Below are 26047 nucleotides of genomic sequence, written 5' to 3' on the forward strand. Positions count from 1 at the left end.
ACTATATAAATAAAGTTGACTTGACTTGACTTGGCTTTGTCCTTGGCCTGGTCAAAGCTGCTGTGGGCTGCCTCATATACAGTTGTACAGATACGTGATTCCTTTCCATTTCAAGTGATTGGCCTCAAACACTCAAACACATTTCTGCTGATCGTTGCAGCGCAACATGCCCATGATACAAAGTTCAACACTCAATCTTGAGCCAAGTGCGTCATATAGTACCTGTACAGATAAACTGGGGGTTCGTTCGTAATGAAGCAATCATGCTTTTGCTAGGCAGTGCGCATGGTTAACCAGACTGCATCAAACTGGCAAAGTGTGCATGCACGCTGCCTAGCAAAACCATGACTGCTTCATCACGAACGAACCCTGCGCTCTCAGTTCTACCTGCTTTTGCAAACTCCTCCCACTTTTCTCTCTATGTTAGAGGAAACAAAGCTACTGTATACCCCACTTAGAGTGAGTCTACCTTATGTAAGGTCCGGCTGTGGTGACATTAGCAGATGAATATGGCTGAAGCTGTTGTTGAAGATCAGCATCCTTTTCGTTGTTCTATTTGTTTGGAGCCTCTGAGGGATCCAGTCACCATTCCATGTGGACACAACTATTGCATGAAATGCATAAGTGGCTGCTGGGATCAAGAGAGTCAGAAGGGTGAGTTGTTCAGCTGCCCTCAATGCAGGGAGACGTTTAGCCCACGGCCTGTCTTGAAGAAAAACACCATGTTGGCTGAACTGGTGAGCCCAATGAGGAAGAGCAGTAGGTCTTTGATTGCTTCTCCTCCTCCTTCTCCTCCTCTTGCTCCGTACGCTGAACCAGGGGATGTGGAATGTGACTTCTGCAGTGAGAAAAATCTCAAAGCTGTCAAGTCCTGTCTGGTGTGTTTGCTCTCTCTTTGTCAGACACACGTTGAGCCTCACTACAACGTTCCAGCCTTGAAGAGCCACAAACTGGTGCAGGCGTCCAGACATCTACAACAGAAGATCTGCTCTCAGCACGACAGGCTGATCGAGGTGTTTTGTCGTACTGATCAGAAGTGTATCTGCATGTTGTGCACCATGGATGGACACAAAGGCCACAAAACAGTCTCAGCTAAAGCAGAACGGAAGGAAAAAGAGGTAAGAGCTTAATCACTGATGTTAACCCGTTAAAACACGACGTTATACGTTTGCTGTTACCAGAATGGCAATGAGCAAGTCATAGTGCATTAATAAAGGCCCTCAATTATGTCATAGTAGAGTAATAACACTATTGGTAATTAACATTTCAATGACTATTACAGCGTGCCACTGGTGCGGTGTGCATTATGGGGCTACATGTTAGCCCAAGTGATTTTCAGTGATTACAAAAAAAAGACAGCGGAACAAAAGCTCAAACAAAATGTGCAATCCATATTAGTTCGCTGCATGGAAAAATAACATGGAATATACTCCAGAATCCTTCTGTGCATGTGTGTGTGTGTGCGTGTGTATTTCCAAATGCCAATTTCAAATTTTTAATAAAGACAGAGTTGGGGAAGACAAGGACAGCATTCCTGCAGAGAATTCAGAAGAGAGAGAAGGAACTGCAGGAGATCCAGGAGGCCGTGGCATCATATCAGGTAACCAATAAAGGGTTACCAAAACATATGTATAGCCTATATTCACTTATGAATCGGTGACATTTCCACATTTTTCCCATTAGGCCTACAGTAAGAACAGTTACTAAGAACATCTATTTATTCTTTTCTAATCTGTTCTATTATATTCTACTCTACTCTATTCTATTCTATTCTATTCTATTCTATTCTATTCTATTCTATTCAGCGTTCTGCCCAAAAGGCAGAGCAACACAGTGAGAAGATCTTCAAGAAGCTTCTGGAGACTGTTGAGAGGAGACGCTCTGAGGTGAAAGAGCTGATCAGAGCTCAGCAGAAGGCAGCAGTGAAAGATGCTGAAGATGTTTTGGAGAAACTGGAGCAGGAGCTGGCTGAGTTGAGGAGGGGACATGCTGAGTTGGAGAAGCTCTCACTTGAGGAAGATCACGTCCATTTCCTCCAGGTAGCTTTGGCAATGACAGGCTCTTATTAAGCAGGCTTGCAGAGCAACGCCCGATTATAGTAATCTCTAAGTCCTGTTTATTGGTTCTCTTGTGCAGGGCAGTAAAAATAGAAAATGGATCTCCTCCTAGGCCTTTCGAGATAGAGACACCGTTCAAACACTAAAACGACCGGCTCGGCTTTGAGATCATTTCTAGTGATATAGCGTGTCTGTGTCTCTTGACGTTTTCACGTTTTTGGCGATTTTGTGCAAGTTTGGGTCCCCATTGAAAACAATGGTAGAACCTTCATGAACCAAGGTTCCGCCACTCTAGAGATTAGAGTGTAGGAGGCTTTTTCGGTCATAAAACATCAACACTTTCACCTAGAAGTTTAGTTGATGCGTTGTTGGCGAGCTCTATGGGATGTCTACAAATTGTCTAAGTTTCATCTCCCAACTCCCATTACTTTTTAAAGGGCAGGTGTGTAAAAACGACAGGGCTGGGTCTATGGCGTTTCCCATTGTGGCTTGAAGTGCCTTTTTCAAGAGGTCAGCGCATGTCCCACAAGAGGTCCATTTGTGACTGAACCGTTTAACCTATAAACTTCATTCAAAGACTGTTAGAGAGATCAAATGTATGACTCCGATCTGTGAGCAGGACACGTGCCAATTCATTTGAGTTTTTTAGCAACATCAATCTGAAGACAAAAAACTGTTTCTGATTCTGCCCTCTGCCTTACAGCACCATATTAACTGCCATTCAGTCAATCAGATTAGGTGCAACCAAAATAGGGTTCCATCTCAACTGTGACTTTCTCTCAACATTCTATTCTTAACGACCAGCTGCTCTGTAGTTCTAGAAGTCTATTGTTCAGCTCTTCAATGCAATCTAATATTGTCTTGCTGTAATGATTTTCATAGGCAGGTGCTTGGCCCGATGGTAATACTCCTGCATCAGCAATTTGGAGGTTGGGAGTTCAAATCCCACTCGGAGTCATATTGATTTTCAAAATTATATCATATGCAGTGTTCCTTAGCCAATTAAAAAAATAACATGTATGTCATTTAGTATCAATGACAAAGGTGCTGGATTACAAATATGGAGGTTGGGAGTTTGAATCCCACTCGAAACCATGTTGATTTTCAAAATTATATCATATGCAGTGTTCCTTAGCCAACTTCAAATACCATGTATTTTATGTCATTTAGTATCAATGGCAAAGGGGCTGGATTACAGATATGGACGTTGGGAGTTCGAATCCCACTCGGACCCATGTCAATTTTCAAAATTATATCATATGCAGTGTTTCTTAGCCAACTTAAAATACCATGTATGTCATTTAGTATCCATGGCAAATGTGCTGGATTAGAGATATGGAGGTTGGGAGTTCGAATCCCACTCGGACCCATGTTGATTTTCAAAATTATATCATATGCAGTGTTCCTTAGTCAAACTTCAAATACCATGTATGTCATTTAGTATCCATGGCAAATGTGCTGGATTAGAGATATGGAGGTTGGGAGTTCGAATCCCACTCGGACCCATGTTGATTTTCAAAATTATATCATATGCAGTGTTCCTTAGCCAACTTCAAATACCATGTATGTCATTTAGTATCCATGGCAAATGTGCTGGATTAGAGATATGGAGGTTGGGAGTTCGAATCCCACTCGGACCCATGTTGATTTTCAAAATTATATCATATGCAGTGTTCCTTAGCCAACTTAAAATACCATGTATGTCATTTAGTATCAATGACAAAGGTCCTGGATTACAGATATGGAGGTTGTGAGTTCGAATCCCACTCGGACCCATGTTGATTTTCAAAATAATATCATATGTAGTATTCCCTAGCCAACTTAAAATACCATGTATGTCATTTAGTATATCCCCAAAACGCAGAGCTACAACACTTTCAAGATGGTTGAATTTAAGATGGCTGAATTGTTTGGCCCATAACTTCTGACTGGGTGGATGGATTTTTTCCAACATTTCTTTTAGCTTTGTTTTCTCAATAGTACTTTGTTTCATCTCTGCACCAAAAGGCAAGCCCTCTTCCAGCATTTTCTGTGAGAATGCAATCTAGTTACAAGCAGATTCCAAAAAAGTTGGGACACTTGGTATTTTGTGAATAAAATGCCGGCAATTTCAAAACATTCAATATGTTAATAAGGTAGAGCATTATGTGCAGACAACATATCAGTTGTTAAAATCAAGCAGAATTATTGTTTTGAGGTAATTATGTCATCATTTAAAATTTGACCCATGCAACAAATCTCAAAAAAGTTGGGACAGGGCCAAAACATGTTGTAATAGTGGGATAATTCTAAAAATAACACAGGGAAGAATATTTTAAAAGGAACTATATTGACTGCCAGCATGAATGCACAAATAAAATACCATCACAGAGAGGCTGTGGCACGCAGTAGCGAAGATTTTGAGGGACTAATTACTTATCTATTACACAGAAAGATTGAATTATCAAAATTGCAGGCATATAAGGCCAATTTCCGTAATTTAGAGCTCTGTGTAATCATTGCATGAGTTATGAGATCATGACATATTTGTCGACAACAAGCAAACTATGACACTTCAACAATGACAGCTCTCGAAAAAATGACCATAAACACAACACTTGATAAATGCACATGATGCAGACATTAAACAGTGTTGCATGCGACAAAGCTCATTCTAGATGGACCTAAGAGACATGTGAAACTGTCCTCTGATTACAGAATGGAAAATATTGCATCCTTTTTTAAAATAATGGAGTCATGCACCCTCCAGGTTATATAGAAAATGAATACTTCAGCTTCATTTAGTGGTCAGTCTGAAATACAGCATATGATGGTAAGGGGGTGCAGAGGTGCCTTGGTTATGGTCTTCTTACTCATGTAGAGCATTAAAATAAATGCTGAATAATATATACAGACTTTAAACAGCATACATAGCTACCAAGGCATTATGTTTTGGAGCACCTCCTTTAGATATTGCCCCATAATGGTGGCAAATTTCAATCTCTACTATGTTCCAACAGTGTGGTTCCATCATAAGAGTAAACGGGTCACAAAATAGTTTTCTTGCAGACAGGATATGCCACATATTAAGCATAACAAGAATGTAAACAAGTTGAAGAACACACCTATCAGTTGAGCTGCTGAAATCATGTCTCACACATCAAAATACCTATTTTTTAATAAAATGATGCTATCAGTCAAAGTATTTAACTGTTCAGTCTCATCCCTTGTGTTGTGTTTAGTCTTATCCAATATAAAAAGCTTTTTATTGGCCCCGTCCCAACTTTTTTGGGATTTGTTGCAAGGGTGAAATTTTAAATGATGACATAATCACCTCAAAACAATATTTCTACTTGACTTGAACAACTGATATGTTGTCTGTACACAATGCTCTACCCTATTAACATATTGAATGTTTTGAAAATGCCAGCATTTTGATTTTATTCACAAAATACAAACTGTCCCAACTTTTTTGGAATCCGCTTTGTACAAGTGTGTTCCTCGCATCCTTATTACAATCCATACGTACTGTATATCTGATCGACATCTCTTCTTTATTTTCAAGAGTTTTCAGGTCCTGAAGTCCTCTGAATGCAAACCTTCCCCCAGCTTCAGTCTCAGTCCACGCATGTCATTTAATGACCTGAATAAATCGCTCTCTGCTTTGAAAAGTAAAGTGGATGACCTCTGCAAACAGGACATGATAAAGATATCAGGAGAAGGTACAATAAATGTGCAGATTAAATGATAGTAGATTGTTTTGGACCTATTCATAAATTTCTCCTGAAATGTCATGAAACAATCACAAGTCAGTTTCCCAGGTCAAATAATTAAATGATAATTGAATAAATGCATGGAGTTGTGATAATGTATTTTTTCAATATATTTAGGTTTCCTAAGTAGATGCATCTGTATTTCTCATTCAATGGAACCTTCTGCTCATATGTTCATTTCCTTAGTGGCCATTGTGGAGATCGTCATTCCACAGGAACCAAAAACCAGAAAGGACTTTTTGAAGTGTAAGTAGGCCTACCAGATCTTCAGGACAATCAATAACTTGTGTTTAGAATATTATACCGAAGACAGAGGACAGGAACTCAAATCAGCTTGTGAGCAGTAAGCACTGTGTAATATTTTAGCAGTTTCTTTCCAGAATTCTTATTGCCCATCCACTAATAAATACTTACCACCATTCTAAGTATTCCACAAGGCAGCCATGGCCTAATGGTTAGAGAGATTGTCTTTCAATCAAAGGTTTGCCGTTTCGAAACCCCACTTACCTCTCCCTACATCTCCATTCATGGCTGAAGTGAGCAAGGCACCTAACTGCACATTGCTCCAGGGACTGTAACCAATACCCTGAAAAATAATAGTTGTAAGTTGCTTTGAATAAATGATAGCATCAGCTAAGTGCAATGTAATGTAATGTAATATTCATTAGGAATGGAAAAATTGCAATTTTCATAAATGAAAAGGGGGATCTTCGCCATGTCCGCCATTTTGAATTTCCAGAAATATACATATTTAGCCACTAAACTTATATACTCAGATCATACTAGGTTAAATATCATTTTATTATTTAGTAAATATTCATGAAAAGATCAAAGTTGGCAATAGGCAGCACAGTTTCAATGACCAATAGCTATTCTGACCACCATCCTACACAGCGCACCTTTAAATAGGGCCTAATCCGTCAACTGTTCTTTTTGTATCCACTCCAGACTCCTGTAATCTGACATTCGATCCAAACACGGCACACCACTGGCTCGTACTGTCTGAAGGGAACAAGAGAGTGACAAGAGGAGAAGAGCAGTGTTACCCAGATCATCCAGACAGATTTATAGCATATGCTCAGGTGCTGTGTGAACAGGGATTTAGTAGACGTGTTTACTGGGAGGTAGAGCAGGAACAGGAGGATTTTGGGGTTGAAATTGCAGTAGTTTACAAAAGCATCAGTGCTGAATGCAATTTTCTAAACGATGAGAAAGCCTGGTGTCTGGAATGTATAAATGGGCAATGCAGTTTCTGGCACCTGGGTGAAGAAACTGAAATCTCCATAATTCCCAGCTCCAGAATAGGTGTGTATGTGGACTACAGGGCAGGAACTTTGTCCTTCTACAATGTATCTGACTCAATGACCCTTTTACTGTCTGTTACCATAAGATTCACTGAACCCATTTATCCTGGGTTCTGGGTTAACGGTGGTGATTCACTAAAACTTTGCTCTTAACATTCAGAACATTCAGTCTATACTTTCAGTTGGCTTGACCACATGGCAATACATAATCAGACTAATGAGACTCATTGAAAACTAAGGTCAGGAAATCACGAGTCAGTCATGCAAACCTGTGAGATTTTGTGGGATAATATTAAAATGGAACATGCAATGAGGTGGGATAAAATCCATTTTAAAAAAAGAAATTCCAAAGGAAGGAATATAGAGGAGTGCCTGCTGAAAAGTTGGATATACTGCAAATAAAGTTACTGTACGTCTCAGCTATTATGATGACTAGAGAGTGGAAACATCAGACTTGTGTCAGTTTTAACAGACATAGACGGCTATGTTAATATTTGTATTTTTGTGTCTGTATGCTAAAATTCAGTTTGTATGAACTACGAATAATAAACGTCTGTGTTCTAAACAAATGATACATAGTGTTGTTATGGAAGTAAAGTTCACCTTGTCATTAACAAAATTCTTAAAGTAAAGTTCTTACTCTATTTTTCAGAGCCTCCGAATAATAAAGTAAGAAAAAGTAGGCCTACAGTAAGATGTGTCTTTTGAATTTTGTTCATTGTTCACCTTCTCCTGCCTCACACCTGCACCTGCATTGCTAAGGGCTTGCGCACAAGGAGTCTCTTGAACTTTCACCTTGTCATGATTAGTGTGCACTACAGCACATTTCACAAAACAATGTCTTTATGTAGTTTTAAATACTTTCTGTAGACAATGTTGTTGTTGTTGTTGTTTTTTGTCGCAATTTCTCTTTAAAGGTGCACCGTGTAATATTTTTAGTAGTTAGTAGTTTAGTAGTCTAAGTATTCAATATGACTGGGAAATTTGCACTATTCACTGCTGTGGAACACCTGGCTATTCAGTCACCCTTGATTGTAAGCCCATGGAAATAAATGTCTTTGTCTCTGTCTGTCTGTCTGTGAGTCTGTCTGTCTCATTGTACAAATGTTGTGACCTCATCCTAATTCCTACATGTTTGTGCGAAAGGGCATTGACACTCTGTATGTTGAAGTAGCCTAACTGAAACACATGCACAAATCGAGTGTGATGTGAAAAGGGAAAATGAGGGGGAAGGTGCCTAATGAGCTACTGTAATGAAGACGCATGCATCACTGTGGGTTGATGCTCTTGCAAAGGACAGGGACGGTAAACAATATCTAATATCTGTAAGTCGGTTTGGGTGAAAGTGACAGTTAAATGTAACGTAATGTGCGCACTGTGAAAAATGAGGGATGGTAATTACATGGTAATGACATTTTTCACAGAAACGCCACTACATACCCTACCTACACTCGCCGACACTCACAGGCGAGCACCCGCAGACCCTTTCATTCAGACACTGACACACACGCGCATGCGCACGCAGCACCTGTAGCCTTCCAACATTCATTCCTCAGAAGTTTAGCCTACTTTTACCGCGGTTAGCGCGAGATGACACACACGCACAGTAACATGTAAATATTGTTTAAACACTCATTTACTCACCGTCTTAGCAAGCAGCGCGGTACCCGTTGTCTTAGCTCCATAAATCCACACGCATTTCAACAACATCACGCTACATTCAAACATTCCGCTCTACTCACATTCTGGTGCGTCAGTAATTGGGTCCGGGGGGAAACCAGAGCCTCTCGGAACCAAAGTTTTTAAACACTGATCTGGCAGTGCTGAGAACGTTCGGCACCCAGAAGTAGAATGTTTTTGAGTTAATGTTATTATATCTCTTTATTGCAAGCATGTAGGAATGTCATTATTGTTTGTGTCTTTTGTAATATTTTTATTGTTGGTTTGGGAATACTGTGATATTTTGTATGGAGATTTAGAAGACTGTTTTAATAATTTTTGTAACTTTATTTTCCTATTGGTTGAGTTGTGAACCAATCAGCAGCAAGTGGAAGATTGTGAGCTCTTTAAAGGGGCAGGCGTTTTTCATTTAAGAGAGAGAGGGTGAGGTGAACACACGCCTGCTGCGAGGCTGTGTAACATAAGTAAGTGCAAGGAAGTTTGTATCTTGAAAGTCTTTTGTTATAGTTGAACTTTAAGTTGCCTGATTGAGGCCGGTTTTCTTTTGCGTTTATTCAGTTTTTGTTTACCATATTTTTGTATCACTTCCGCACTGTAAATAAATCCGCACCCGTATCCACGATATTTTCAGTTGCCAAGTTTCCGTCTTCTTTTAACCGCTATTTGAGAGGGCCAGTCCTGACATGAGTTGGGGGTAGAGAAGCCCCTTTCTCACACACACATTCTCTGCTTTATTGGTTATGACGGATGTTTACCACAAGGGGTACTCAGACAACAACCTGTCCTGTGTGTTATGTACAGATATACAATGTGTTCTTATAGTCATTAATGAATAGTTCTAATTTGTTATTATTGTGAGGTTTTGTTTCCAACTTCTTACTTTGACCAATAAAAACAGTTTGACTTTCTGTTTCTGTATATGGGTAAGTTTTATATGTTGCAGAGGAAATACCCATGCATCTGTGAGATCAATGTCTGTATTTCTCTTTCTAAGCTTGTCTGGTTTGTGTTTGATATTCAAAAATAAAACCTGCAAATATGATCATATATATCTCTGCAGAGTATTTATAAGGAAAATTGTATATTTTTTATATCGAGATTCACTGGCTAGGAAAACAATCAGGAAAATAAAGTTGTCCTCCTCTCTCTATCTCCTACCCTCAAACATGCTCAGAACTTCATGTAGCAGAATGGATTATTGAGGTCTCATTTGCAGCCTGATCTCTGCGCTCAGTGATTGGATCCTGGAGTTGGCCGTAGGGCATTTAGGTAAGCACGGTAACCTGTCAGGTGACCGCCCTCTCCTCTTCCGGGTGTCCGGCTTTGTGTGGGTAGCAGGTAGCACGAAAGGTTGCTGTAGCTGCATGAATTCGAGACGATTCGTGTAATGAATTGTTGAGAGGGGACCATTCGAACAAAACGTTGGACCATTAGTAGAAGGCATGGGGCGTTTCGTGCAGTACCTGAGGATTTTTCGTCGAAGACCTAAGGACGTTACGTTCAACCCATGCAGACCTTTCGTTTAACTGGGCAGATGTTTAGTTTAGTCTGCCTATTTTATTAGCCTATTATTTTTATAATTTATCAAACTTGTGTGCCTACCACCACAATGCAATGAAAACAAAAATCGAACCGTGTAGAAAGTGCGTGCGTGCGTCTCTATTTTTTTTAAATTAATTTTTCATTTTAGTTCAGTTTTTTATCATTAGGCCATTTCATAGCCTATTTTATAAATATACTATATCGTAGCGGACTGCCTCTGCCTCCTCCGGAGTGAGATAGCAGCGTTACCCCCTGTGCACTACATCTGTCTATATATATATCTGAGTTATTTCTAATGTGTTGGTTACTGATTTGTATTCATTTTTGGAAAGGTAAAGGCAGTCTTATTGTTGCCTAGCTGGCGCCCATGTCATAACTTCAAACAGTCGGTTGCACCGCCGCTACAATACCAACGAAATGTTTTAAAATGTAGGCTTACAACAGTAATTTAAAGGTAAGGGATAATGTATTGTCCCACATGACTATAAGAAAATATTGCCTATACGGGACGAATAAGACCCCCGATGCCGAAGGCAGAGAGCTGTTATTCCGCTCCGAAGGAAATATATTTCCGTAGTCATGTGGACAATACATTATCCCGCTTATCCCGCCTTTACCAACATTAGAAAGCATAGAATACACAGTTAACCAGTAGTTTATAGTAACAGGTTTATTGCCATTTTATAGCGTGCGCAAAGAAAGATAGAAAAGAAAGATATAAAAAGATATAAAAAGAAAGAAAGGAGTCGCACACTGGAGCTGAATGCAGAATCAAAAGCTGCAATTGTCCTAAGACGTCAAACTGGTCCTGGATTAACGCATCACTGTTACGTTATTTGTTCTACTGTATGCATCTAGGCCTATATTCGTTATAAAAACAGATATCTTAGAATGAAGTCTTATGAATGGTCCACCATGCTTAATTCCATAAAGCATGCCAAATGAACTTGAAAGAAATGCGAAATGAAAACAGCGTGTCAATGCAAGCTCTTTTTTTTAAATCATAAATACAGTATGAAATAGTGATGTGAGCTGTTCCAAATTGAGAACAAGCGCACAAGTCTGCAAACAAGGGTTTTGCAAAAGTGCACTACTAAAAATAAGACAAGATATTCGTTGTGATGATCTGAGTTATTTCTAATGTGTTGGTCACTGATTTGTATTCATTTTTGGAAAGGTAACGGCAGTCTTATTGCTGCCTGACTGGCGCCCATCTCATAACTTAAAACTAAAGTCGGTTGCACCGCTACAATATCGACGATTTTTTTTTTTAATGTAGGCCTACAACAGCTTTAAAGGTAAGGGATAATGTATTGTCCACACGCAGTGGTAGAACGCAGGTATACAGAGTATACCCACTTCTAAATTTTAGGGGATTCAGTATACCAACTTAAAATTGATTGATCCATTATTTAGAATGGCATAAATATATACAGTATACCCATTTCAAAAAATGCGAGAATATACAGTATACCCACTTCAAAAAAGTAGACTACACCTAGACTACAAATATTTTCCTACGGGGCGAATAACACCCCCAATGCCGAAGGCGGAGTGCTGTTATTCCGCTTCGAAGGAAATATATTTTCCGTAGTCACGTGTGGACAATACATTATCCCGCTTATGCCGCCTTTACCAACATTAGAAAGCATACATAGTAAACCAGTAGTTTATAGTAACATGTTTATTGCCATTTTATAGCGTGCGCAAAGAAAGATAGTTCGTGGAACGCTCATAATTTAAAAAGAAAGAAAGGAGTAGCACACTGGAGCTGAATGCAGAATCAAAAACTGTATTAAACAAAGCCGAAAAAAGTAAATAAAACCGAGAGACAGGGGACAAACGTTTCGGTCAGCCCATCATCTTCCTTTTCTTCCTTTTCATACTGCTCTTGGAATTACGCACCGAGCAATACGCTCAGGATATGACACGCGGACGCCACCCCACCATTACGCGCATAATTTAAAAAGGTTAACAAGCAACAGAGTTTGGCTACTTTCTAACTTGTTACAGCCACATTGCGCTTCAAACTGTTTGCAGGCTGCCTCGTTCACTGCGCGATATCTACTAAACTCGGGTTCATAACAGGATCATTTCTATCTGATCTGCGACAGTATTCCAGAAAAAGACAACCACTGATGTGCGCCCTGACCATCATTAGCTATCTATCGATCCTGCTACAGGCTGAACACTTTGAGCCGGATGGTTGGCTGGAGGAGGCAACGCTAGCCTAAAGAGTAGGCTACTTCACCCTTAAGGAAACTATCAAGGAACTCCTCACTTGTTACTCACATACTAGTGTTAATAAAATATGTCACGACAGCGGCCGGCGGACAGTGACAGTTTGCTTTCTTGAAATAACAACATTCGGACAATAGTGTAGACTTGTGCGCTACACGCTGGGGTGGGGCAGGGCTGCTGTAGGTATCCATTGCGCGCGGCCGGTGGCTTTGGGAACTGTGTCTAAGTTGCTTTTGGGTAGGCTATTGCGCGTGTTATAGTTGATTAAGTAATTGACGAGCCAACGTCCGGCAGCAGTGGCTGAGTGTGTAACTTAACTTAACTTTTGTAGGCTACTATCGTCCGAGTGTCTCCAGATTGTGATTATTTATTCATTTATTCAAAGACGATAGCAGTTTACAGACGCTGCTGGTTGCATGGATATTGTGGTGGTTTTCCCTCCTAATTGTATTTTATGAAATTGTAAAAATAAAACTACCATAACCTTTACTCCCGTTGTCTGTCATTCCTGAATCGAGGTCTAAATTTCACCTCTTACAATAGTGTCCAGTCCAGTGAATGATCCTGCATCCATGGCTAATTGGATAAAGCATACTAAGTGGATTTATCACATGTGAAACGAGAAGGCAGAAAGTGCAATTAGTTAATAAATGAAACAGTGTACAGGTCAGTGCTGGTAAAAAAAAGAGTTTTAATGACTTGCACAAAGTTGATGCTCGTTTGGTGTACTTCAAAACCTGTATTCAATAAAAGCTGGGCATAACGCACATAAAGGACTGAAAATGAAAATTAATCAAATCCCAGGAAAAGACAAACCATATCCCGGGAATCCTGGGAAATAAGTGATTGAAATTCGCAGTTGGCCTATTGAAATTTGTCCTCAAATTGCACCAAATATGGGTGGTAATCCCCTATATGTGGTACATATTCTATGTTGTAGCCTACTTCAGTTGTTGGTACCCAGACTTGCATTTTGTCGAGTAATGTCCATTTGAACCTCACGTGAAAGTAACGGGGATTGTGCTGCATTTGGTGGATGGAGCTGATATTACGCACATAATTCTACTGAATAAACATCCAACTGCGACCCTATGTCGAATATGCCTTAATTTGGCTGTTTGCTATTCGCCTCTGGCATCATCCGAGCATGTGTAGTGCGAGACGCCATTATGACCGTTGCGCGTAAATATTTGCAAGAAGATGGGGCCAGTAGGCTATGGATACTTATTTAACGACTTAAATGAAGATGTCATGTAGACTGTTTGACGGCCCCTTCCATAGGACAGCATCCATCCATCTATCCATCCCTTCCTCATCTTTACGCGCAACGGTAATAATAGCCATTACTTTTCTTGTAGACGTTGCGCGTAATATTTTATTCATTATCGACTTATTTCAAGCAGCATTCCACTGTCCACTCTGCGTGGCCCTGTTGAAAGGGTTGCCTTGTCTATGCGGGAGGGGGGATGGCTTCCACTGAACACGGCAGGTCATTTGCATGACAAGACTCCATGCCCATTAGCGAACACTCAACAACAACTTCCCATTAAGAAATGTGTATTCTGAATGTGTTTGTCACCGTTTTCAGCAAGCCTGGCGTCGCCATGAGGACCTGATGTTTTCCACAGAAAACATGCATGGTTGCCACCACTTAAAAAGGTGCTTGGAGAGGAGGCAAAACTGGTACAATTTAGGCTGCATTAAAGCATACACATTAGCTTTCACGTTGTGCGATGGATGGAGACAAGTTTGGAATCGCTCCCTCTCTCTCCCTCTCTCGCTCACACACACACGCGCGACGTAATTCTCTGCACTCTTTGCAAGACTCTACTGTCACTTGACTCGTCTTATTGGATACCAGCCAAAATTGTAAGCTAGATAGCCAATAGTTTCGATTGTGCTGCTTGGACTGGAGGTATTTAAACTGCTAAAATTTAGGCTGTATTAAAGCATCTGCACGTTTCAACTTTCATGTTGTGCGATGGGTGGAGACAACTTGGGAATCGCTGTAAGTTAGAGATTTTTTTAAAATGTAACAGGTTGGACTAGGTCCCCTGTTAGTGTGCATGTTGTAATTGAAAACAGCTGCCCGTGTGGGCGAGGGTGGAGCCCTTCCGGTTAGTATAAATTGCCTACTATGTTGGCTGGTAGCCAGGTGTGGCTAACCTCAGTACCGGTTGGCGCTTGGGGAAGCCCTGTACGCTGGGTGAAGTAGGTGATGTTGGCGTGTTGGGTGTTGGACCCACACTGGAGCGCGTAGAGTGCAGCTGAAATGCGGACGCCAGGTTGCCGCATGTAGCCTAACCGGCTCGAAGGTAAGCCCTTCTGTGTGCACCTGGCGATAGCCAATTATGTTTGTACTGTGGCTAACGAGATGTTGTTTCACTGCAGCATTGCATGGTGAAGCAAGGGTCAACCGTAGACTTCCAAGCTCGGTCCAGTGCTTCCCAATTGCAACTGAAGGTAATTTCTAATTAACCGTCACTCTGTGCCTGTGGCTTTCATGCCACACCTTGCTCATTGATAATGGCATTTCCCTGGCATTAACCCAGTCTGTCTTGTGCTTTCTAGGTTGAGCACATTATTGTCAATTGGCTGGGGTGGGGGGACGCCGCCGTCTTTTCCCGGTGTTTGTGTTTGTTATTTTGCCTTTACCACCACGAGCTCTTTTAGTAGTGGCAGGTTGTTGTTCCTTTGCGCAGGTGCGCGACGCTTTCGTCTTTCAGCCATACGGTCTGACACGGTCAGCTCCAGTCACCCACCCCTTAGACAAGGGATGAGTGATTGGGGACTGGCCGGTTGAGATTTGTAGCAGTATCGTGTAAACTTATTGGTGAGGTGTAGATCCCCCTGAGTGGTATAGTAAACTCTCTGCCAAGAGGCCTGATTTGATAAACATAGGCTACCTCTTCACTGTGAATCATTTCAGTGTGCTGTGACTTATTTTGTTTATTTTGATTATGTTTTGTGTGTACAGTTTTGATTGATTGCAGTGTTATTTTGCATTCGCAGTGCAGTGTGTAGTTAACACACTCAGTAAATTACCTGTACTAGGCCTACTCAGTGCTCTCGCACTTAAGCCGTCACCGTTTCACGATATGTACCTGTATTGACTTCAGTAGAGTTAAGACTCTGTTTGTGTATATGGACTCAAGTGAACTGCCTGCTCATTTTGAAAACGAATAAGACTGAAAGCAGAAGAAAATAAAAACTATTGTATGTGCAACAGCTGTGTCATCCTTGTCATCTAGAACCTGTCGGGGAAAATTGTATTTTTAACATCTGGGTTGTCTCACCCTTAACGAGACTGGCGTAGTCACCTTTTAAAACCTAATTGCTTAAATGTTAGTAATCCTACCAACTTCCACTCTGCTACAAAAACATAGGCTGGCAAGATGTAAATGACCTGCACTGCTTGAAAAAGACGATCGACTATGTGCCTCAGGCATCTTAAATACTAAAAACTAATAGGCGGATGGCGGGTGGATTCGGTTTTGGAAATTGGAGAAAAAACATTAGGGCGGGTGGATAGCAGGTGGATTAGAAATTCTAAGAAGCGGTTGCGGATGAAATAATACATCCACCGCGCACCTCTAGGCCTACTCCACACGTAGGTATATTCCAGACCTACAGAAGACGGTAGCTAGAAGCGTTCATCTAAAAAGTTACCGGAAAGTCAGAAAACTCGCTGCATGACGACCAAATGTGCTCAGTAGACGCACGCTGCCCTGATTCAAAGCGACAAGGCTGTGCTTGGTCCCGCCTCTCTGCCCGCAGCTGGGGCTACTCAAATACTGTTCCAGAAATGTAAGGAGTAGAAAGTAACATAGGCCTACAGATATTTGTCAAAAAATGTAACGGAGTAAAGTAACGGCGTAAAAGTGAAAAAAAGCTTCTCAAATATTGTTCCAGAAATGTAAGGAGTAGAAAGTAACCTAGATAATTGTCAAAAAATGTAACGGCATAAACGTAAAAAACCGACAACATACCAGTTAAAATGAGTAGGCCTAAGATCGATGGACGATTTCCGACAATAAAAGACAGGCTATGAAACAAAATAGGCAGCTACCAGCTTATTCAATTAATAAAACTATAGCCCAAGAACATTGCCTCGCCGGGCAGAGAGAGAGAGAGAGAGAGAGAGAGAGAGAGAGAGAGAGAGAGAGAGAGAGCGGTCCTATGCAGTGTTAATGTAACGATTTAACTTCTCTCTCTCTCTACTATAGCCATGGACTTAACACAGGTGCATGGGTTCTGTAATGTTTTCAACACTGTTATATGCATAGTGCTCTGGCTCATGCGCGAACTTTATTGTCATTCAGAATCAGAAACATCAAAGTGTCGGCAGACAGCATTCTCTTGTTGCTGGTGCTTCGCATCTAAAAAGTTACCGCCCAAGAACATTGCCTCGCCGGGCAGAGAGAGCGAGAGAGAGTGATAGAGAGAGAGAGAGAGAGAGAGAGAGAGAGAGAGAGAGAGAGAGCGCTCCTATGCAGTGTTAATGTAACGATTTAACTTCTCTCTCTCTCTTTACTGTAGCCATGGACTTAACACAGGTGCATGGGTTCTGTAATGTTTTCAACACTGTTATATAAGCCTAGTGTTCTGGTTCATGCCGAACTTTGTTGTCAAAAAATGTAAGGGCGTAAACGTAGGCTAAATTGTCAAAAAATGTAACGACGTAATCGTAAAAACAACAACAACATACCAGTAAAAACGAGTAAGTACATTTTATTTATAGATTTACATGTTTAAATCAACAAAAAACAAAACTTAACAGCTGATTTAGGCCTATTTAAATAGGCTAGACAAAACCGTTAAAATGAACATATTTAACCCTATACTGCACGGTGTTGCCATATGGCAACATACCATTCTTTTGGCATTTCCTGGTATTTAAATATAAATAGTAGACACTGATTGGTTTTCTTATTGAAACTGTGGCCTTGTTTTATCCAATTATGTGGTTTGTTGACATCACATGACACCACACACTGCCCCAGGCTCGCTCTTTCCCTCACTGTACATGAGTGTGTCTCCTTGACAGATTGCTCTGCCATTGGCCAAGATTTTTCACACTTTTTGCAATATTTACAAAATTTAAAAAAATATTGGGATGATCTATGTCAGGGGTCAGGAACCTATGGCTCTAGAGCCACATGTGGCTCTTTCTGGAACTGTATATGGCTCTTACTTATCGAGGGTTGCCTTGAAATATGGAATAGTCCTATATTTATAAATAAAATTACGGATTCCATATTGAGTTGAAACGGGACAAGCAAGATTAAAAAGTGTTAAAATGCAGGAAATTACATCTAAGAAATACCACATTTTCCCAGACCTCGCCATAATGAATTTGACAGTTGGCAATCCTATACTTACCTGTTATCAATAAAAGCATTAACTTGACAGTACTCTCTAAAATTGTTGGGCTTAATTGAAATAGGGCCTACATGCTTTTGATTGTATTCAGTGTTTTTAAAATGGTATGGCTCTTATGAAAATTTCTTTTTAAAAATTTGGCGTTTATGGCTCTCTCCACCAAAAAGGTTCCTGACCCCTGGTCTATAGTTAGTCATGATCTGTTTTCACCATTTATTTTGTTTTTAACTAAAATTATTTCCTTTTTATGTTGAAAAATAGGTATGTTGCCATACGGCAACATTGTGCGGTAATGGAACAAGACGGTCAATAGGGAAAGTGTATTGATACAAATACCCAATTCTAATTGATTGATTAATTGATTTATTTATTGATTGAATGATTGATAACTGATAATATTTATAATTAGTGCAAATGGCAGTCTGTAATGAACATTAAAAATGTTATAGTAGGTGTACAGAACTGTTTTATGAGCTTTCACTCTGAGTACATGCAGAAAAGCGAACAAGGCCTATGCCGCCTCCCCCAACTGCAAGAGGTATACCACAAAAATCCCCAAACCCCAGATTAGAGCGTAACTGTCATCTTGACCATTTGAAGCCTCCAAAATGTTTTGACTTCATTTGTCTGTTATAAATAGGCTAATTAGCACACAACGTTTGTGCAAATCTGTCAACCCGATCAAAAAATATTGCACAAAGTCAACCATTTTGAAAGTCAGCCATTTTAAAAGCATAATCTCCAAATTTCAAACAGCTCATAAACCAATAATATTATTAACACACAAGATTTACTGCAAATCCAAGCACCCATTGAAAAGTTGTGGCGTAAACAAAAGGTAGGCCGTCTCGAAAGATTGCCAACTTCAAAGTCAGCCATCTTGAAAGTCAGCTATCTTGAAAGCACTGGCCTCACAATTTTACATGGCTTATTTACTCATTATAGAGTGTTATAACACAAGGTTTAGAGTAAATCCAAGCATCCATTCAAAAGTTATGACAAATAAACTGTCGGTTATGTTGAAAGATGCCTGGCCAGCAAATCGGCCATCTTGAATGTCGGCCATCTTGAAAGTGTTGGCTTCCGAAATTAAATCAGTTCATGTACATATTATAGACAGTTACCATACACATTTTTGTGCAAATCTATGCACAGATATTGTGTTAAAACCTAATATATTCATTGGTGGTTGGTCAACGTAATACCACTGAAATACTGTTTTTCGGGGTTAAAATAAACAGTATTCACTTGTTCTCTCAATGGCAAAAATGTGTTAAATAACTCCCTTGAACTTGTGGGTAAACTTTCAATGTTTTTCTGAGATAAAAACAATTACATTTCTATAAAATAATCCATAATGTTGTATGACCCTTGTTTGGTCTTGGAGTAAAAATGTACACTGGATCCTTTCCGTAACTGCACAATGTTGCCATATGGCAACAAACCTAAAAGTACCCCCCCAAAAAACTTTTTTTTGAAAAAAATTGCAAATATGTCTTAAGAAGTTCATTTTATGTGACAAAAACCACAGCAAGATTTTTTTCCATGATGAGATAATAATGCGTGCAGTATAGGGTTAAATAGACAAAACCGTTAAAATGAGCATTAAAAAAGCTGATTCTAAGAAAAACCGCATTAAAAAAGCTGATTTACATTTCTAATATAGGCAGACTGAAGGGACCTTTAGTTGAAACCTAAGGATCTTTAGTTCAATTTTAAGGACCTTTCGTAGGCTTTTGCGGTAGACGGACCGTCCTCGACTAAAGATCCCCTGCCTTATACTAATGGTCCAACGTTTTGTTCGAATGGTCCCCTCTCAAGAATCCATTCAACGAAAAGACCTGTACCCTAGCTGCATCAGGGTGAGCGTATGCTCCGACTGGGTGAGTTTTGTGTTTCTGTCGCCTTTTTTTAAGCTTCGGTGAATTTCGTTGATGTATTAGTGTTACATCCGCGGTTCTTTGTACTGTAGGTTGCGTCCAGGTATTGGCGAGTTTGGAACCGCATTACGTGGCGTGTGTGGCCACGCTCAGCTGATGCTTCTGAGCGGTAAGTTTCATATCTATGCGTCTGTTTAGTGGAAGTTAGTTTGAGCCCCAAATTGAATCGTGTCGTATCGTTTTGTTGTTTGATGCAGACGGCTTCTACTGGCAGTTGTTGTCTCCTCTCCATCTCCGGCCGCAACAAGTTGCGAGCAGTTACCGCTCGGTATGTACAGTATGCGTAGTTACTGTAGACTTTGTTTTCTGTAAAGTAGTAGTCTAAACTGTACATTTATCTCTAAACTTTCAGACCGTGTAGATTGCAGAGCCCAGTGTGTCTACTGCTTCCGGCTGCTGTTTTGTTCACCGAGGATTCACCCAAGCGTGAGCTGGCTCGCAAGCCAATGTCTGCACTCCGCATGAATGAATGTGCTTCTTCACAATAGTGCATGGCCCCTGCTTCGCTCTCTCGCATTGTCCTCGTCTGCTTATTTGTTTGTTCCTTGCGACCCACGTTGGCTAATGTCAGTGCCTAGTGCATGCAGTGCACTTCTAAAAGCGCTCATCTTTTTGTGTGTTTTCTTTTCTTTTGTGTGATGTGCTTTGCTTCATGTGCATGGCTTGCTAATTTCTTATTGATTTGATTTGCTTCATTTGCATGGCTTGCTAATTTCCTATGTTGCTTTTGCTATTTGTGTTTGAAGTTTCAGTTGCATGATTATTTTTTTGTTTATTTGCTTGCTTCTTATTTTTTGAGTTTGCAGTGCTTATGCATGGCTTGAGTTTCTTTTGTTTATTTTCTTTTCCTTATGTTCCTTTGGGATTGCATGGCTGCATTGGTAGCTGCATGTAGCTTAATTGGGTAAAGGGCAGGGAATAAATTGTCTGTGAATATACTCCTCTTAGTGACCAGCACATTGCACACCTGCCCCTGGAAGACCCATCTACTCAAGAGTACAGTCCCTCTGTTGAAAGATAAGTGGCATTTGTTCAGCATAGTGGAAGTGCATGTGTTTTAGAATGCCTGTGTAACATTGTAGAATTGTACTAATCACAGTGTTTGTGGGTTTGCTCCCTCTCTTTTCAGCCAGGTGCTCTGGGCCTACGCGAGTGGCAGGACGAGTCCCCGGGTGGTGGATCTACTTCGGGTTGGTTCACATTTCGGGTGCCCCTCCCCCTTTCAGTTTCCAGCATTGGCTGATCACTTGTGGTGTAATCAAATATACTGCTACTGTCCCCCTTTTGCTGCCCTGCCAGTCGTGGTAAGTCACTGCCCTAGGCTAGTCCCCTTAATCCCCCCCCCCGTTATCGTACATTGTGAAGACATAGTGGGGCTACCCAAGCCAGCCTTGTAATAGCAGGTGTGCAGTGTTGCTGGTGTGTGCATGTTTGTTTGTGTGTGTGTGTGTGTTTGTCCTGTTGTGTCATTGGTGAGGACCAGAGTTGGCCATCTTGGCCTCCGGGTAGTGACCCGAGTATTGTCTATGTCCTTTTGTTTGTCCAAAGTTTAATAAATATCTCTTGGTGGAACTCACGTCTCTGTCATATCTAATGTATACGAACCTGTGTTGCCTGATTGGTACTTTTTAAGGGTTTACTTCTTTCTTCCTGTGGGCCAACCCCCCATAGGTGGCGTAGTCTGCTTGATTCTAATTGTACAAACCTCCATTCGGTCACATTGACATGCAGGATGAAGGGAACATGAGGTTGACCATGTCCCCAAGAAGGTTATTGTGAGTATTTTTTAGGGTAAGCTTTTAAATGTAGGCTATATTAGTCAAGTCAAGTCAAGTTGGTTTTATTGTCAATTTCTGTACATGCACTGGTCATACAAAGAATTTGAAATTACGTTTCTTGCTTTCCTATGCAGACATAGTTTAATCTAGGTAAGGGCATAGACAGTATAGACATAGACAGTACTCATACATGGACATAAGACAGTATGGACATAGACAGTGCTCATACAGACATTTAAAGTGCAAGACTGGACAACAGAAGACTTGTAGAGAAGATACATTAAGAGGAGGTATTTTGTTGTGCTTTTCTAAAAGTCCTTTGTAGCGTTCTGACATAGTAATAGTAGAATTTGAGGAAAAATAAATATTAAAAAGGGTCTATCAAGTACACCAGCAGCAGTGTGTGTGTGTGTTTTGTGTGTTTTGTGTGTTTGTGTGTGTGTGTGTGTTTTGTGTGTTTGTGTGTGTGTGTGTGTTTAGTGCAGGTAGAAAGTGCGGTGTGCGTGTGTGTGTGTGTGTGTGTGTGTGTGTGTGTGTGTGTATGAGTTGTGTGTCAGTGTGTGTATGTTTGGTTTAGTGCAGAAAGTGCAGTGTGCTTGTGTGTGCGTGTGTGTGTGCGTGTGCATGTTTTGAGTTAGTGCAGGTTGGAAGTTCAGTCACAGAATCTCTTGTCAGTGAGCAAATAAAACACTACTTAGCTGAAAACAATATTTTGAGTTCAACTCAGTCAGGCTTCAGACAAGGTCATAGCACTGTAACTGCTGTAACATCTGTTTTAAATGATTTCATTTCTGCCCTGGACACAAAAAAATCATGTTGTGCACTCTTTGTTGACCTTTCCAAGGCATTTGATACTGTTGATTTCAAAATACTGTTGCTTAGACTTAAGGCAATAGGTTTTAGTAGTCCAGTGTTACAATGGTTTTCAAATTATCTAATTGGCAGGACACAGTGTGTTGCATTAGAGAACCTTCAATCAGCCCTACTTACCATAAAAGCAGGTGTCCCGCAAGGGTCAGTTCTTGGCCCAATCCTGTTTTCTCTGTATATTAATGATATAGATAAGGGCCTAAACCCAGCCAAAGTACATCTGTATGCTGATGATACCATTTTATACACCGTTGGTACCTCAGTGCAAGATGCTTTGGCCTCTTTACAAACTTCGTTCATATCTATTCAAAAAGCATTACTGCATTTGAAATTAGCACTAAATAAAAATAAAACGAAGTATATGATTTTCACACGCTCAAGATCTTGTCCTGATGGTAACTTAGCAACACTTGATGGTACCCTCCTGGAGCGGGTTAGTTCTTATAAATATCTTGTTATTTGGCTAGACCAAAAGCTCACATTTGAGGTACACATAAATAATCTTTTAACAAAGCTAAGACCTAAGGTTGGTTTTTATTTTCGTTTGAAAAAATGTTTTTCATTTCTAGCAAGAAAAAGGCTGGTTCAAAGTACTTTTCTCTCAGTGTTGGATTATGGGGATACAATTTATATGCATGCGCCCTTATGTCTCCTCAAAAAGCTGGATGCAGTTTATCATTCAGCATTGCGATTTGTAACAGGTGCCCCCTCAAGAACCCACCATTGTGATCTGTACTCTAAAGTCCAATGGCCATCCTTGTATTTAAGGCGTAAATTGCATATGTTACTTTTTATTGCAAAGGCACTGTTGGGCAAACTTCCCTATTATATCTGTAATTTATTGACTTTTTCTACTTTATCTTATGGCACACGCTCTTCACACAAGTTACTACTACAGTCTTGTACTCCTCGCACTGAATTAGGGAAAACAGGCTTTTCTTTTTATGCCCCATATCTATGGAATGAGCTGCAGAAGATACTATGTATGGACTCTCTGCCCTCATTAGAGACTTTTAAGAGGAAAATTAATACAGTATACACAGAGGAGTGTCATTGTTTCTGACTATGCAGCACATAGGCTACTTTTAATCTCAAAATACGTTTTATGTAAACTTATTCTTTTTAATGTGTTTTTTGTACATTTATTTTCCTTTTTGTCTTTGTCTTTGTGTTTGTCTGTAACTATATGTTTGCTGCCATTTTGACCAGGACTCCATGGCAGAAGAGACTGTAGTCTCAATGGGACAATCCTGGCTAAATAAAGGATAAATGAAAAAAAAATGTAGTAGTGCAGGTGGAATGTTCAGTCGCAGATATGGTGGTGGGGATGAGGGGGGGGAGGGGGGGTTGTCAGTGGCCTGGCTGGCTAGAGGCTGACAGGGGAGGGAGAGTGGGTTGAGTGTTCAGTATCTTGATTGCTTGGTGCATCGAGCTGCTTGCAAGCCTGGTGGTACGGGAACGGAGGCGCCTGTACCTCTTTCCAGAGGGCAGGAGGCTGAACAGTTTGTGTGCTGGGTGGCTTGTGTCTTTGATGATCATCAGTGCTTTCCGGGTGAGGCGTGCGGTGTAAATGTCCTGCAGGGAGGGGAGTGGTACTCCAATGATCTTCTTCGCTGTGTTCACAACACGCTGGAGTGTCTTCCTGTTTTTCTCCGTGCAGCTTCCTCCCCACACTGTGATGCAGCGGGACACGACGCTCCCTATGGTTCCTCTGTAGAATGTTGTCATGATGGAGGGTGTAGCACTTGCCTTCTTTAGTTTGCGCAAGAAGTAGAGACGCTGATGGGCCTTCTTCGCCAGTGATGTAGTGTTGGTGGTCCAAGAGAGGTCGTCGCTGATGTGCACTCCAAGGAACTTGGTGCTGCTCACTCTCTCCACAGCATCACCGTCGATGGTCAGTGGTGGCAGTTGTTTTTGGACCCTCTGGAAGTTGACAACAATCTCCTTGGTCTTGTTGACTTTCAGCAGGAGGTTGTTGTCTTTGCACCATCTGGCCAGCAGGTCTACTTCTTCTCTGTAGTGAGTCTCATCGCCCTTAGTGATGAGGCCCACCAGTGTTGTATCATCCGCAAACTTCACTAGATGGTTAGTGCTGTGGGTCGTTGTGCAGTCATGTGTCAGCAGCGTGAACAGCAGGGGGCTGAGAACACAACCTTGCGGAGCCCCCGTGCTCAGGGTCAGGGTGCTTGAGGTGTTATTCCCTACCCGTACTGCTTGTGGTCTCTGCATCAGGAAGTCCAGCAGCCAGTTGCAGAGGGAGGTGCTGAAACCTAGTTTGTCCAGTTTGCTGATGAGTTGTTGTGGTATTATGGTATTGAATGCTGAACTGAAGTCAATGAACAGCATTCTCACATATGAGTCTTTATTGTCCAAGTGGGTGAGGGCTGGATGGAGGGCAGAGCAAATTGCATCCTCCGTGGATCGCTTGGCTCGGTATGTGAACTGGTAGGGGTCCAGGGTGGGGGGTAGGGTGGCTTTGATGTGTGACAGGACTAGCCGTTCGAAGCACTTCATGATTATGGGCGTCAGTGCTACAGGACGGTAGTCATTGAAGCATGATGGTGATGATTTCTTAGTAGCCGTGCGTCTTTATGAACACCCTAGCGTCATTGGCCAAGCGCAATCATGTCAATAAAGGTCTCAGCATGGTTCACTTCCGAGGGGTCTGGATACACTTCACATCACAGAAAATGCTGAGCTGCAGGTATAAGTTCGCTTAAATGGTTGATAGGGAACAGGTAGGCTATGAAAACACCCATAGCCTAGTAGTAGCCTAATGTAGCCTACAACACTTTGTCTTCTTTTGGTTTGGTACTGTAGGCTATTCCTCTGCTCTGTCCTTTTCCTGAACTGAAAGTGGTTTCGCTTTTTCCTATCCCGAAGTTGAGGGACAGGGTGCCAAGGCCACCCCCTCCTTCACCAGAGACCAAGCGGTTAATTTGGGAGTTTGGGAAAGATAATCGCGTCACATGTGTGTGCACAAACCACAAACGCAACCTGCGCCGCCTGGTGCCACTATAGGCAACGCTTGTCTTTCTAGCGCAAATTATCATTTAGCCCACACAAAGCGTGAACTTTCGTAATCTTAGATGATTGCAATGTAAAGATCCATACATGATCACGTAGAGCCCTTCTCAACAGATTGACAGTATGTTGAATAGGCTAGATAACATTTTCTCACAAATTATTATTTTCTAATATGAGCATTTCGACCATAATATGTTTGTCTGTTACCCAGACTACCAAGTTTGCTCTTCATACAATGCTATTTTATTATTAAGGCCAGCTACGTCTCCTGCTCTGAAGGCTTTGTCTCTGGCCCTCAGCAGCCGGTGAACGTCTCCTGTGAACCATGGCTTCTGGTTGGCCCTGGTGGTGATGTGTTTTATTTCTGTAACATCATCGATGCATTTTGTGATGTAGGAGGTCACGGTGTCTGTGTACTCCTCAATGTCAATGTGGTTGCTGTGGGTGGCAGCTGTTTTGAAAATATTATATAGA

At 41.1% G+C, this 26047-nt stretch overlaps 1 protein-coding gene across 1 annotated transcript; it reads left to right on the forward strand.

Moving 5' to 3' along the window:
- The first annotated feature begins 466 nt into the window (after positions 1-466).
- On the forward strand, positions 467-21141 carry LOC134467023 (E3 ubiquitin-protein ligase TRIM47-like). The gene is made up of 7 exons (XM_063220947.1): positions 467-1118; positions 1505-1600; positions 1806-2039; positions 5602-5758; positions 19942-20007; positions 20096-20166; positions 21028-21141. Exons 1-7 carry the CDS (start codon positions 504-506, stop codon positions 21139-21141), a joined length of 1353 nt encoding a protein of 450 aa, XP_063077017.1. The 5' UTR covers positions 467-503.
- The last annotated feature ends 4906 nt before the right edge of the window (positions 21142-26047 follow it).

This window comes from Engraulis encrasicolus, chromosome 17, assembly GCF_034702125.1.
Source record: "Engraulis encrasicolus isolate BLACKSEA-1 chromosome 17, IST_EnEncr_1.0, whole genome shotgun sequence".
Classification (NCBI taxonomy): Eukaryota; Metazoa; Chordata; class Actinopteri; order Clupeiformes; family Engraulidae; genus Engraulis; species Engraulis encrasicolus.

Bases quoted from the DNA above. Each gene is read 5' to 3' on its own strand.
- LOC134467023 (XM_063220947.1), top strand. From the start codon at position 504: ATGAATATGGCTGAAGCTGTTGTTGAAGATCAGCATCCTTTTCGTTGT. The intron at 1,601-1,805 runs GTAACCAATAAA...TATTCTATTCAG, and splicing joins AGGCCGTGGCATCATATCAG to CGTTCTGCCCAAAAGGCAGA. The intron at 2,040-5,601 runs GTAGCTTTGGCA...TTTATTTTCAAG, and splicing joins ATCACGTCCATTTCCTCCAG to AGTTTTCAGGTCCTGAAGTC.